At 32.4% G+C, this 15,505-nt stretch overlaps 1 protein-coding gene across 39 annotated transcripts in view; it reads right to left on the minus strand.

The window, feature by feature from the left end:
• The window catches only part of PPIP5K2 (diphosphoinositol pentakisphosphate kinase 2), a 101,694-nt gene that overhangs the window by 81,282 nt on the left and 4,907 nt on the right, over window positions 1-15,505 (minus strand). For 35 of the 39 annotated variants that reach the window (XM_049108144.1, XM_035714720.2, XM_049108150.1 and 32 more), the window contains exons 2-8: window positions 14,409-14,765; window positions 9,801-9,996; window positions 7,390-7,480; window positions 5,694-5,779; window positions 4,246-4,400; window positions 2,919-3,020; window positions 1,209-1,370 (exon numbers count right to left, since the gene is read on the minus strand). In XM_049108144.1, the coding sequence (XP_048964101.1) occupies window positions 1,209-1,370; window positions 2,919-3,020; window positions 4,246-4,400; window positions 5,694-5,779; window positions 7,390-7,480; window positions 9,801-9,996; window positions 14,409-14,522 (906 nt within the window). In that variant the 5' untranslated portion in view covers window positions 14,523-14,765. Of the gene's footprint in view, window positions 1-1,208; window positions 1,371-2,918; window positions 3,021-4,245; window positions 4,401-5,693; window positions 5,780-7,389; window positions 7,481-9,800; window positions 9,997-14,408; window positions 14,766-15,505 lie in introns of those variants that run through there. The other 4 variants (XM_049108148.1, XM_049108140.1, XM_049108138.1 and 1 more) reach the window with 2 other exon arrangements.

Below are 15,505 nucleotides of genomic sequence, written 5' to 3' on the forward strand. Positions count from 1 at the left end.
GCATGTAGCCTGCTTCTCCCTCTGCCCCTCTCTCTCTCTCTCTCTGTGTGTGACTATCATAAATTAAAAAAACAAATTAAAAAACAAAAAAAAACAAAAACAAACAAAAACAAAAACAAAAAAGTATAAAGCAAAAAATAGTCTTAAAGATATGTCCCACAGAAAATGTTCAATTATCTCTATGAATCCTTTTTTAAGAGATTTTATTTTTAAGTAATCTTTACATCCAATGTGGGGTTCAAACTCACGAACCCAAAAATCAAGAGTCACAGGCTCTATCAACTGAGCCAGCCAGACATTCCTCTCTCTGGATCTTTTAAACCCTGACAACTACATCCCTGTGAGCACCTGAAATAAATTTACTTTATTTGGGAGAAGAGAACAATTAGTTGCGAGGTATGAATTTCCTGCTCAGGCTCTAAAAATTTTCTATCTTCTGCATTTTATATTCAAATCCTCATGTTAGTATAATGTGATTTTAAGTCATGTCTTTTGGAATCCTATATTATAAAACTAAAACAATTTATATATAGCTCTTAAAATGTATTTAAAGGCCAATATTCCTTCTACAAAAGTGACTTCAAATTATTAAAACATAAAGTATTTATAATTTAATACCCAGTAACACACTAGTCTTTATGCTATATATCCAAGAAAAGACTTCAAGAGGTAAAATTTATCCTTTAATAGCTGCAAGTTGTACTACTTCTGTATAAGTCTTTACCACAAACATTAGTGGAAGCCTAATATATTTATATAGACTGAGGGAATGAGTCAAATGTTAGAAAAATTTTCTTTAAGAAACATATTTGTATTGCTTTTATGGACACATTTTATAATACACAACAAACAGGCTAAAGGATGTACTGACAAAGGTAGAAGACTGCTAAGGACCTTTTTTATTCAAAAAAGCCATCATTTATCAATTCTGAGTAAATAGTACTAGTACTCTTAACCAGTTGTTTTTACCATGTTAAATAATACCTCTAAACACTGGTTAATGCTATTGTTTTAGTTAAGTTTTCCTCCATCATTTCAATTTCTGAATTGGAAAAATTCCTTTTTATATTAATACAGAAAGAATATAGAGAAACAGTATCTTCTCATTTTACTTCTCCAATTAAATGCCCATATAACATTTCTTCTACTCAAAAAAGAAAATTAGAATTTCTTTTACAGGGGTCTGTATGGCCTGTAAAACATCTTACCTTAAATGCAAGGCAGACTTTCCAGGCAATTAATTTCTCTCGTGCATTAAGAATAACAGGGTATCTAACTTCTTTTCCCTCACTGTCTCGTTCCACCTTGCCATCAAGAGCTGGAGATTTTCGAGCTTCAGCATGTGCGTAATCTGGACCCACTGTATAAACCTTTCATAAATGTTAAAATACGTATATTAAAAATTTTATATATTATTTTAAATGTATTAAATGAAAAAAAACAGCAGACAACAAATCAAAAGATAATCAATAAAAATACTTCAATCTTCAGACTATTCTTTTCACACTTCTATTTCACATGCCAAAATTTTTAATACATTGGAAATGTAATTGATTACATAGCAAAACAGGTAACGTGAAGGATGCCTGAGTGGCTCAGTGGCTGAGCATCTTCCTTTGGCTCAGGCCGGGATCCCAGAGTCCTGGGATGGAGTCCCACGTCGGGCTCCCTGCAAGGAGCCTGCTTCTCTCTCTGCCTATGTCTCTGCCTTTCTCTATGTGTCTCTCATAAATAAATAAATAAAATCTTAAAAAAAGAAAAAGAAAAAAAGCCTGGAAACATGAAGTTCCATTCTCTACAAAGAATGATTATACTATGCATTATAAAGGAACATGAGGTTGTATGGCATGTGATCTTTTCCAAATTTTTTTAGCTTAACCAAAGGGAGGTCCAAATAATTTAAAATATTATAAGTGGAAGTCATGGCCAAAAGAAAGAGTAAAAAATGGGAGGGGTGGTGAGGGACAGTATATACTGAAAGGCAGACACAAGAAAGCAAATAGCACCGTAAGCAAAGGTAATTAACACAGAGGTCAGAGGCATGAAAGAGCATGATGCATTCAGGTAAGTTATCTGGTGTTATTTATACTGTAAGAAATAAGGTCCATAGGGCAGACAGAGGACAGATTGTGAAATATTCTGTATGCCACCCTTATGAACTGCATTATTATTCTATGGTCAACAAAATCCACATGAGAAATTTTTAATGAGGTTCATGATAAGGTTTATACCTTAGAAAAAAAGGACATTGTCGTTAGAGACTTGCTAAAGGCAAAACAATTAAGACCTTATCTGTGACCAAAGGAAATCAAACATATTTTTATATTACGCTACAGTTGCTGCAGATCTCAGATCATTTACACTAATCAATGCTTAGAAACTAGTGGCTATTACACCCTTACCCACTATATTTTATTGTTTAGTGTTCTTTTATTTTTTTATTTTGTTTTAAAAATTTTATTTACTTATTCACGAGAGACACAGAGAAAGGCAGAGACAGGAGAAGCAGGATCCATGTAGGGAGCCCGATATGGGACTCGATCATGGGACTCCGGGATCACACCCTGAGCTGAAGGCAGATGCTCAACTGCTGAGCCACCCAGGTGTCCCTTAATGTCCTTTTAAAAAAGCACATATACATATTATTACATCACAAAGTTGGTTTTTAAATACTTTTCTAACTATATTTTAATAAAATTTGTCTCCTCTGGCAATCCTGCTTTAAACATTTAAGAAAACTATTCTTAAAAAAGGGTCCAAAGGCTTCAGACTGCCAAGGGCATTTATAATACAAAACAGATTAAGAATCCCTAGTCATAAAGAGATCCAGAATAGAGTCTATCCCCGGGGTTAATCACTTTTTCTGATATCACTGGTAAACTAAATACAAAATTAAAATATAGTGTAATCAATCCTACCTTTACATCAGTACCATCTGTGGGCATAAACTCTTCATATATATATGAGCCTGTTTTTCGTACATTGCTTTCTGGGGAATAAACACTACTTCTACTGCCGATCTGAAAAAGAAAGATATCCGTAAATATAAAAACTAAATTATTCATCTCATTTTTATAATATAACCTTCTTACCATGTATTTCCATCTTAGATATTACCAAAAAAATAAAAATAAATGTTTGACATTTATTATATAGTTGACACTGGATTATTTTCTGCTGTAATTATAACTTACATGTAAGTCAAATCGTAAAAAAAATACCAAGAACAGTAAGAATAATGTTCCTAAGAGTGGTTCCAATCAACCATGTTGTTGCATGTAACCCTCATTTGTTCACTTTTACCACTACAGAATTTTCCACTGTATAAGTACACCATAATTCATTCATTCTATTAACAAGTACTTAGGTTGTTTTCTAAGCTTTAGCCAGGAGAAGTGTGTTGCTTTGAACATTCTTGTAAGTGTTCCATGTGCAAGAATATTTCTAAGGTATATGCTACAAGTAGAATTAGCAGGTGACAGAATTACTAAGTGCTCATATTCAACTGACAAAAATAATGCCAAATATTTTATGAACAGTTTTAACAATTCAGCGTCTTCTAGCAATGTATGTAAGCTCCCACCACTCTATATCCTTGTCTATAATTGGTATTGTTAGACATAACACTTGCCACTAATGGATATAAAGTAGTATCTCACCGTGTTCTTACTTTGCATTTCCATGGTTCCTTGTAAATGTACGTGCACTTTTAATCTTACTGCATGGTCAAATTATGTTGCTAAGAGGTAAGAGGCTCTATTAATTTACATCTCTACCAACATTTGGGTTTGTGCTTGTTTTCCAACTATCTCAATGTTTTTGATCCTTGCCAATCCAAAAGGTACTTCAATGTCATTATCTTTTAGACTTCATTTGCATTTATTTGAGCATATTTCACGTATGTAAAAGTTATTGATACTATTTTTGTCTATGAATTTTCTATCTTGGGGGCCATTTTTTTAAAGACTACTGACCTTTACCCAAATTTCTCATAAGCCAGATACATAAGTGGAAGGTAGAGAGAAAAATAATTTTCTTGGTATTTTGTAAGTAGAAATTTTGCATAAACAACAGTAAATAACTAAAATGATGCCTTGCTTTTCTAACAAAGAAGGGTATCAGTTTTAATTTATCCCTGAATGATACAGTCTTATTTAATCTTAGTTCTACTAAATACTTGATTACTTTTAGAAAAATTTGTACAAAGTATGAAGAACAGCATTCCCTAGGATAACAAAGATTTACCTTTCGAAAAAGTCTTTGACTTCCACCACCAGCAGACGTGGGATAGTAAATGTAAACATTGTGATCCTCTGCACTGACTGGCTTTTCTACAAACGGCTTTTGAAAAACTTCACCATTTACTTCTACATGATCTTCCCCTTCAATCAGATTGCATTCTAAAAATCAAACAGTGGGAAAAATTACATATTGCATATTGTCTAGATATAACATTATTTTAAAAGCTTTTACTAGAATAGATTATATAAAGAAAACCTTGGATAATGTACGATTTGATTTTAATTAAACATTTATGCAGGGGCAGCTGGGTGGCTCATTAGTAAAGTGTCTAACTCTTGGTTTGGCTCAGGTCGTGATCTTATAGACTGTGTGAAATAGAGCCTTAGTGTTGGGCTCCACACTGAGGAAGGAGTCTGCCTGAATGAAGATTTGCTCCCTTTGTCCCTCCCCCTATCTCTCCAAAATAAATAAATAATTCTAAAAAAATATTTATGCAAACAACATACCCCACTATTTATGATTCATGACATTAAAAACTATAGTTATTCTTCAAAATCTTACAAACCTGTCATTTCACTTTATCCCACAGAATCAAAGTTACATATGAAATGATACCAACAAAAAAGATTGAAAAATTTTTTTAGATTGCTACCATATTCTGAAAGTTGTATGGAATCAGTTGTATCATAGATACCACAAAACATGAAATTGTTATTAATGTAACCTATATAAGGTAATCCAATCAGGAAGTTAATTTTTTACCTCTAGAAAAATGAGAGAAGTTCCCTGTTACTGATGATAAATGCTATATCTAGTTTTCAACAAAAGTTGCTTTAAGGTACAAAAAAGTCATCAAAATTCTCCAAAATAGTCTTACCAGAATATTAAATAGTAAAGCAGATAAACATTTATCTTGGCTTGTTAGACTGTTATATATAACTTACATGCTATGTTTCAGATAACTAGAAAAATGAAGCAAAGGGTACTTTAAGGTATTAAGTAATATTTCTAAGTTTCTAGTCATCAGAAATTTAATTACGGTATCCTAGCATAAAGTTTCTAATCCTGACTTCAATAGTCATAGATAAATCACTTACTTATCGCCAATCAATACAAGATGATGAAATATGTAATTTAAAAACTCTTCTTGATTCCCAGATGTCAAATGTAGACCACAGAAAAGTAGGATAGATAACTCTTAAATTATTAGTGGGCCTTTCAGTTTATTTATTTATTTTTTATTTTTTTTATTTTTTATTTTTGGCCTTTCAGTTTATAGTGCCAAACTTGAACTGAATGTAATGCTTACTTGGCTTTTTTTTTTTTTTTTTTTTTTTTAAGTAAGCAGAACTATGAGTTCTCTGAATTCCTTCTACTTAATTATAGAAAAGAAGTGCCTCGAAAGTATGTTGGTGACAAAAGGTAGCTTGCTCAAAATCTCATATTCTTACCTTTGGGATTATTTGGGTCACGGTTCAAAATTGCATAACGAGGAAGTAAAATACCTTCAGCTTGAAGAATACTATACACTTCTCTTCTGAAGAAAAAGAAAACATCTTTTATTGTTTTATTGCTTTACTTTAATGGTACATTATTACTATTGTATTATTTAAAAAGGCATAGATTTCAAGTCTTTTATTTTTTAAATAAACAAATCACGTAAAATATTGAAAATGTCTAAGGGAATGTTCAGCCATATTAGAACAAAAATGGACACACAACACTTTATGTGGCATATTAAAATACTAATGTTTAAAACTGGGAATGTAAATGTATAAAAAAAGAAAGGGTTAAAAACAAAGTTGCTACAGGGCAATGACAGACTATTACCTATTAAAAACTTTATACTCAAAGATTATTTAATGACATAGGAAAATGTTCATAGTATTGTAAGACAGAAGTGACCCTAATTTTGTAAAATGTGAATGTATGTACATATTGCTTTTTATATGAAAAAAAATTATATAGGGACACTGGGTAGCTCAGTGGTTTAGTGCCTGGCTTTGGCCCGGGATCCTGGGGTCCCGGGATCAAGTCCCACACCGGGCTCCCTGCATGGATCATGGATCCTGCTTCTCCCTCTACCTGTGTCTTTGCCTCTCTCTCTCTCTCTCTCTCTCTCTCTGTGTCTCTCATAGATAAATAAAATCTTTAAAAAAAAGAAAAAAATATGATATAGTATCAGGGTTAAATGCCTTTAATGCTTTTATTTTTCAAATTTCTTAAATATGTATTATGAATATATTTATAACATAAGCATTTATTAATACGTAAATCTAGGAACAATATTTTAAAGTGTTAGATATTGGGGATCCCTGGGTGGCTCAGCGGTTTAGTGCCTGCCTTCGGCTAGGGCATAATCCTGGAGTCCCAGGATCGAGTCCCACATCAGGTTCCCTGCATGGAGCCTGCTTCTCCCTCTGCCTGTGTCTCTGCTCCAATCTCTCTGTGTATTTATCTCTCATGAATAAATAAATAAAATCTTTAAAAAAAATAAAAAATAAAATGTTGGCTACTAATAATGTTACTACCTGGAGGAACAGGAAAAACCCCAAAACTATAGGGCCTTATACTTTATAAAGCATTTTCACACATGTAATCTCATACTGCAATGCTAACACAAAAGGAAATTGAATGTTGGTGAAATTATAAAGGTAGCCATCAGAGTGAAACATCACTCAAACAAAATATATAAATTTATTTGTATTCCAGTTTCTCTCAGAAATTCATGCTTTTGGCTTATAATATGAGTGCTAAGATATGTAATGAAATATTTTTCAAAAGACTTGCATTTTACCATTAAAAAAAATCTAGTTATATTGAGTATAACCCTAATTTCATCATCAGTCACATGGCAGAGAAGTTGCTCATAATTTTCAATGGTTCAGTAGGCTATGGAAATTAAACAAACCTGGTTTAAGTCCTTGTTCCACTATTGACAGAACTACTTGTGACTTTGGGCAAATTAATTCATCTTCCTGATTCTCAAGTTTCTTCATCTATAAGACTGGGTATAAATACCTATTTCTAAGTATTTTAGAGGATACCACAAATTAATGTATATGAAAACACCTGATGCCAGCTTATAGTAGACACTAAATAAACGTTAATTTTCCTTCCCTTAATTCAGCCATCTTCATCACTCACCTATCTTGTATGAGATACTGCATATTCAAGTCATTGATTACAAATGGATTCCTGAGTTTTGCATAGGCAACTGCTTTGTCCAGTGGAAATCCTAAGAACACATATTATTAACATACTCTGTACAATCTCAAGGTAAGTTGATATCTATAGCTTTATCAATTTGAATTTATGTCACTTCCCATAAAAGGTTAATTTCATTATGCTTATAACTGCTTTCCATATAAATCGTGGAAAAATAAATATATAAAACTTAACTTGTACTATTAGTCTTATTTTTCCCTAGTTAATTTCATTGATAAGGCACAAGTCAGTGGTTATATAACCAAATTCAAACCCACTGACATCTTAGCCAATGACTAATTATTCAAAGTCCCCTAATAAAAGGTTAAGATTATCTCATACACAAAGAGAAATCTGTATATAAGTATATTACAATTACTTGGTGATTTTTTAAAAAATATGTGTAATTTCTTTCATTTTAGTTTGATATTTATACATAAAAATTGCTGATAATTCAAAGAACTGCATCTCTAAAAACAGCAAAAACAAAAGTTAATTTACATACAACAGATATGCCGTAAATATAAAATATATGAGCAGAATCATACTTGCTGTTCCTAGGTCAATGTTAAGGTATCAGAAATTAACTCCCTAAAATTTCTAGACTTTGGTAAAATTACTACTTACATGGACAACAAATCAAATGGCAGATATGGTAAGAGGTCTAAAAAGATTCTAAAGCATTTTAATGATTATACTGTACTCTCTGTATTGACAATTTTATCCATCAATACATACTATTAAGAGACGGTTTGTCAGTATACCAGAGAGTCTAACAAAGCAGGAAAATCCTGGCTCCTTCTTTCATTAGCTATGCAACTCTGGGTGAATTTATTCAATATCTCTAAGCCCCTGATTCTCAGCTGTAAATGAGTATTATACTTGTCTTACCTAGTAGAGTTTTTGAGCAACTTGATAAAGGAATGTATATAAAACACTTAGCATAGGACCTGACAGTAAGCTCCCAATAAATATCATTATTCCTTAAATGACAATATCTTAATGAATAGCTTATCTAAGGAAAAGAGTAAAAATCAGTAAGCATGCACAACTTTAGAATTTAACCTTGCCTATTACAGTATACCTGTGAAGACACTGTTATCTTGTATCATTATCAGAACAGTTGGAGGGGAAGTAAGTACTAAGGCATTAGTTAATAAAACTAAACAAAAAACTATGGTCAGTTAAAAAAGACTTATTCCCTAAATTCCTCTTGGTTTTTAAAATTTAATAAAAGCTCTCTATACCAAGAATCACTTCCACAAATTATAAACCCTTCTAGGTTTGTAAAGACTCTGAGAAGAATTAATCACTTGTCATCAAGATACCTCCAAGTCTATGATTTAAAGCATCCTAACAGAATTCAGCACAGAGGATCCTCTGTAACAGTTCCCTGCTTCCGTGTTGTTAAAGAGGAACATTTTCCTTACAAAGAGACAGTATATGGAATATGACCTTAGACAGCACCTAGTTTTTACAGGCAAAAAATTAGCTTTGGAAGGAAGAACCATGTGGTAGTAAGGCAAGATCACCTTACCCTCAGGGATAAGCCAATTTTAAGATTCCCTGAAATAAAAGACTTAAGTTTAATAAAACAGACCAGGGCCTTGGCTTCTCTTCTCTACAGACTATAGGAGCACATAAAGTCTCAGCCATGCTCCATCCCCTTGCTGAAGGAAAAGTTTCTTGAACACCTAGCTAAAGTGAAACTTTAACACAGCTGGAGATTACATTATTTTGGTAACAAAGTGATTTAATATGAATAAAAATAACTATACACACATCTTTTAAATTACAGTTCTTAGAAATTCACTTAATTCACAGATTCTGAGGTTACAAATTTTCAGATATTCAGTAATGATTTTGATTAGTGGGTCTCATTATGAAGGCATACTATACCATTAAGTAATACTTAAGTGTAATTAATATTTGTTTGATTTACAAAAGAAACCAAGTAAAATTGAAATTTCAAATATTAAGTTCTTTGAAAATAAAATATGAATATTTGCATTTGAGGAAAGATAGATCATTTTATATAGGGCAAAAGTATAGGGCTTAAAATATCCAATAATTCATGAATTCAAAAATCAGGTCTTGGAAGAATGTAATGGAGGGGAAAAAAATTTCTTGGTATAATTGATGAAAAAATGAAATATAAAGTTACATATACACTATAACAATAAATTTGTTTAAAAAATACAGACAAAAAAATGACCAAAAGAAATTTATCAAAATGGTAACATCACTGATCTGTGAGAATGGAGATTAATTTATTTTATCTAATATTCTACAATTAATATGTATTAGATCTATTATAAGAGAGGATAAAGGGAGTTCCCATTCTTTAATACCTTTAGAATGGAACGAAATAAGACAATCACATAAAGGCCAGTTTTCTACTGGTTCATTCAAAATAACATCTTCTTCAAATACTACTACTGTGATATATTTAAATAAGGAGATCCGTTCAAGAATTTCCTTCATTGGTTTGGATTTGGACTTCTTTGCCATGGAACATATTCCAACCACAATCTGCCTTTCCGGTGGCTGAAACAGAAAGAAAACAACAAAAAAATTAGGTTGACTTAATACAAACTCTAAATATGTTTTTCAGAAGCAGATGAGTGATGTGATCAATACAAATGACACCTTAACCAAAAAAACTCCCACATTTTTCAAAACTATATTTTTGTTATAATAAATAACAAATAATAGTTGGCTAAAAAGGTCTGGAAAACTTTCACTTTCAGGACATCATTACTATTTTCATTCTAATTTTAAACTTAAACAGATACTCTTTCCTTAATTGTCTCTAGTACTTAATTACCTTCCCCACAACAGAAAGAGGAAAATGAAGACCAAAACCTATCTACTCCAAGTGAAAAGACCAATGAGAGTGAGATAAAGAATTCTCTTGCCTAAAAAAAGATATTCTGACTATATAGCTATGTTATACAGTGTTAAACTATTTTTGTAGCTTGGCTTTGAATTGGTTGATCACCAACGACAACCTGGAAGAAAATTTTGGAGAAAGCCAAACTGCTAACCAAGGTGTCAATGCTCTTTGAAATTCCAATCTTCATACTCAATATTCCTATTTAATGGTGTTGCTCATCTTTGGTACCCGTGCTACAGCTTAAAGGTTATGGTTTGTCCTAAAACTAAAAAAGCAGGATATAGAAATACCTTATGAGTAGCTCGTAGATTTACAAAATTACTCAAGATTCATTCTGAGATCTTTGCATTCAAGTAATTAAGAGTTTTATCAAATAAATAGAGCTGTGCCCAGTTGTTTTTTTTTTTAGTTCTCCCTCCTCCATATTTTTATATTTCATATATTATAATCTTGAGCTCAAAAGTGTTTTCCTAGACTTTCTCTTGTTATAAATCTTAAAATTGGGTAACATCAGATTTAAACTACTATTCTTCTTTACACCTAAAATTAGATTTCTCCATTGCCTCTTCTGACTCATATGCAATTTAGAGATCAAATTAGTATTGAATTTGATTGTAAATCCTAATCTCCCTGGGATCTATTTTTCCCACCCTGATCATCCACTTTTATGTTCCCTTATTTAATTCTTTCCTGATCAAAAGCCTCTACATAGTTCATGATGTTCCTAAAGAATACTTCCTCAGCTAACAAAAGATATTTGCAAATGGTATATTCATTAAGGGGTCAATTTTTAAAATATAAAAAGAATTCATACAACTCAACACCAAAAAAAATCAAATAATCCAATTAAAAAACAGGCAGAGGACCTTAACAGACATTTCTCCAAAGAAGACATACAGATGGGCAAAAGATTCTTGGAAAGATGCACAAAATCACTAATCATCAGGAAAATGCAAATCAAAACCACAATGAGGCATCACCTCATACTAATAAGAATGGCTAGTATCAAAAAGACAAGAAATAGCCAAGTGTCGGCTAGTATGTGGAGAAAAGGTACCCTTGTGCACTGTTGCTGGGAATGTAAAATGGTGTGACCACTGTAGAAAATAATATGGAGGTTCCTCAAAAAATTAAAAATTGAAATACCACACACATGACCCATTAATTCTACTTCTGGGTATTTACCAAGAAAACAAAAACACTAATTCAAAAAGATATGTTCATTGTATCATGATTTACAAGTGCCAAGATACGGAAGTGACTTTAAGCGTCTGTCAATAAATATGTGGATAAATATGTAGTATATATATATTACTCAGCCATAAAAAAGAATAAAACCTTGCTATTCACAACAACATGAATAGACCTACAGCATGTTATGTTAAGTGAAATAAGTCAGTCAGAAAGACACCCTATGATTTCACTTATATATGGAATCTAAAAACCAAAATGAATTTAAAAAAAAAAAAACAGACTCTAATACAGAGAACAAAGTGGAAACTGCCAGAGGGAAGAGGGGTGGTGGGATGGGTAAAAATGTTGAAGGGGATTAAGAGGTACAGACTTCCAGTTACCATACAGGTAAGTCACAGGTATGAAAAGTACTGCACAGGGAATATAGTCAATAACGGTAACTTTTTAAGGTGACAATGGTAACTACACTTATCATGGTCCACATTTTTATATAATTGCAGAATCACCACGTTGTATAGGTCAAACTATTATGTCAATTATACTTCAGTAAAAAAAGCATTCAACCTAACATACCCTATTGCTTTACAATTTAAAAAAAGCTACTAAGTTCCATTTTATTTATTATAGATCTATTTAATTAATATCTACTATTAGCTAAGATGAACTAGAAACTGCCAAGTTTAAAATGCACAAATAAGCCTGCATTATTAAGACAAAATTATAGAATTTTCCTATTAGGTAAAACCTTGGAAGTGAAATAACTCTTTAAAGAGATTTATTTTGTTAGATTTAGTGTCTAAAATGAAATCCATACCTCTTTTTTATTTTATTTTTCTTAAATTCATACTTTTAATCTTAAAAACAGGAGAATGAACTGGAACAAATTATTAATCTATAGGCCAAATAAACCAAATCGAGTTCCTCAAAAGTGACAACTATGCGCCACAAATGTGAACTCAATTTAATTAGTACCAAGGTTCCAAGAATTACACTAAGTGCCTAAAGTTAGATACATAGAAACTACCTAACCTCAAAGTGCTATGAATCGAAAAGATCACAGCAATAATGTAGTATGTTATGGTACATGGAATACAAGTATGTATGTCAAATATAGAAACAGTACTGAGGGGGCACCTGGATGGCTCAGGTCATGATCCTGGGATGGAGCCCCATGTCAGGCTCCCTGCTCAGTGGGGAGTCTGCTTCTCCCTCTCCCCCTGCTCGTGCACTCTCTTTCTCTAATAAATAAATAAAATCTTAAAAAAAGAAAAAAGAAATAGTACTGTGGAAGAAGTATGCAAGTCTACAAGGAGAGGGAGAATAGGGAATATGAGCAAGGTTCTGAAGAATGAAAAACAGTTTACAAAGTAATCCCCAGAAAAGGGCATTTCATAGAGATAAAAGAGTACAACAGCAAAGAGGCATGGTACAACATGGAATAACATGTGAAAAACAAAAATTTGATATTGCCGAAACATAAAAGGTAAAGGAGGAGAGACATGTACAGTTCTAGATATAAGGGACAGACAAAAGTCCTTATGTGTAAGAAATGGACTTGACGTGTCAGTGATGTTTACGGTATGTTCAGATGATAGGGGCAGTAGAGGCTGAGTCAATAGTACTTTCTAGCTTAAGTCAGAGAAAAGCTGCTTTTCTGTTTCATTTACTGGACTTCTAGATAACACTTCAGATGATAGTTTTCTGAAAATCATTTTTTTTTCTGGGGTGAGGTGGGGGTGGGATAGGTTTTCAGATATGTGTAAGCACACTGTGAAGTGTTAAATAGCTATGAAAAAGGATTTAAAGGATCACCCATTAGGTATTTTTGGGTTTTTTTTTTACTACCTTTACCAAGTATAACAGGTTTTGGTTTGAAAACAAAATTCTCAGGATGCCTGGGCAATTCAGTCAGTTAAGTGTCCGACTCTTGATTTCGGCTCAGGGTCCTGAGGTCAAGCCCTGCATCAGGGTCTGTGCTCAGCATGGATTCTGCATGGGATTCTCTCTCCCTCTCCTTCTGCCCCTCCCTACTGCTCTCTCTCTCTCTCTTTCTCTCTTTCAAATAAGTAAATAAATCTTTCTTAAAAAAATTATCTTTTCAACTGGAAATACAAGAAAAAACAAACATAAGTCTGTATGTTAAATCAGTTTTCACAGTAAAGCAATCTTAAATCTAAAGGGAAAACAATAAGAAAAATATTGAGCTAATATAACTAGAGTAAAATGAACATAATAAATGTGTTATTCCTAAAGATGCACCTATGGCTATATATCCTAGTAGATCAGATCAAAAAGATAAGATTTGTGCACTTATATACTCCTCTGGATCCTTGAGGTAGCCTCTCCTTCTAGTGACACAGTTATAGGCTTCTGAAGAGTTAATAATAAATAAGACTATATTTGGGTCAACCACCACTTGTACTGACAATGTGACAAACTTAACAAAGTTGGCGAAGTCCTTCTTCAGTACCTTTAAAGTTATTTCTTTCAACTTACTTCTTTATGTTGATGTACTCTTTAGGTACTTCTACATACAAGAAACCCTTTTGGTACGGCCCTGATTATTCTCTCCTTGCCATGTTTTCAACTGAATCTTCTGTTATGCTGGGCCTATCAGTGAACATTTGTGAAAGACACTGAAGTTAACATAATCAAACAAATGAGAAGTCTGACCCCTAACTGGATTTCTTGATGCACACCGTAGGCTCAATAACGTTACTAAAAATATGCTTTTCAGCACAGGCAATTTCCAACAAATTTCCATGTGCAAAAATGTCTTCACAATTTAGAGAGTTTATTAGTTCACCTTACAGTGATTAGTAAGAAGCCTATACGGTATTGGTCTTCTCTCACCAAACAAACAACTTACAGACTCATCCTCTTCCTCCTCATCTTCATCTGCATGGTGGAAGAAATGCCGATAATTTCCCGAGCTTATTTCTGTATCTTCGGGCCCAACAAAGAATCTAGGGGCTTCACTCATTTTTATTTCATTTGATACAGATATAAAGCACTATACTAAAACTGCTTCTAAATAAACCATTCTCTCTAAACTAGCTGACACATAGGCTGCAGCTTGTTTCTGCTTATACAATCACTTGAAATTGTGATGACAGCTAGTTGGCAAATGTTCTTCTGGTCTCAGATACCACTGCTTCGTTCTTGATGTTTAAAAGACAAAGAGCGAGTTTACTGCTTCACTGAGTTGATGCCGTAGTCTTTCTACCTAAAATGCAATGAAAAATTAATTTTGGAGACTGTACTTCAAAAACATTCAAGTAAAAGTAAAATAACACTCGTAAAATCAGGACCAGTAACTTGATGCATACCTTCAAATGAAATAACATTTCTTTCATAAAATTAAAAAATTAGGCTCTGATCTTCAATAATTACATTTTAGCAATTTGACAAACTGATTCAAAATAACAAAAGGAAAAAAAAAATAACAAAAGGATAGTAACAAGATAATGAAGTAACAATAACAAAAAATACTAAATTCTTTAAGTCCAGAAATATCTAACAAATGAGAAAATCATTCAAATTATAACAAAAGTCCATCGAAAGCTAAACACCTTTCTAGGAATACCTGAATAGAATGGAAAAAAAAAAAAACAGTAATATGGGTTTAAAACCCACTGACAGCTTTAATCAATTTTTAAAAGAATTTAACTTGAAAGTTCAGTTTGCAAACAGGTTTTATTTTGTTTTTTGTTGTTGTTTTGTTTTTTTTTTTAATGGAATAAAACCTTTCTGGATTCTAGTCTCAAAAAAAAAAATCAACTAAACAAGATTAAATATAAGATTTCATTATAACAGCTCTTAAACTTTTACAAGTCAAAAATTCTTTGGCTAACCTAATAAAATCTACAGATCCTCTCCTCAGAAAAAAAATGTACATGTATAATAAATTCTGCACACAATTTTTATGTGATTGACATCCAAGCTTTTCCGTATAAACAAACTGAT

Source organism: Canis lupus, chromosome 3 (genome assembly GCF_003254725.2).
Source record: "Canis lupus dingo isolate Sandy chromosome 3, ASM325472v2, whole genome shotgun sequence".
NCBI lineage: Eukaryota > Metazoa > Chordata > Mammalia > Carnivora > Canidae > Canis > Canis lupus.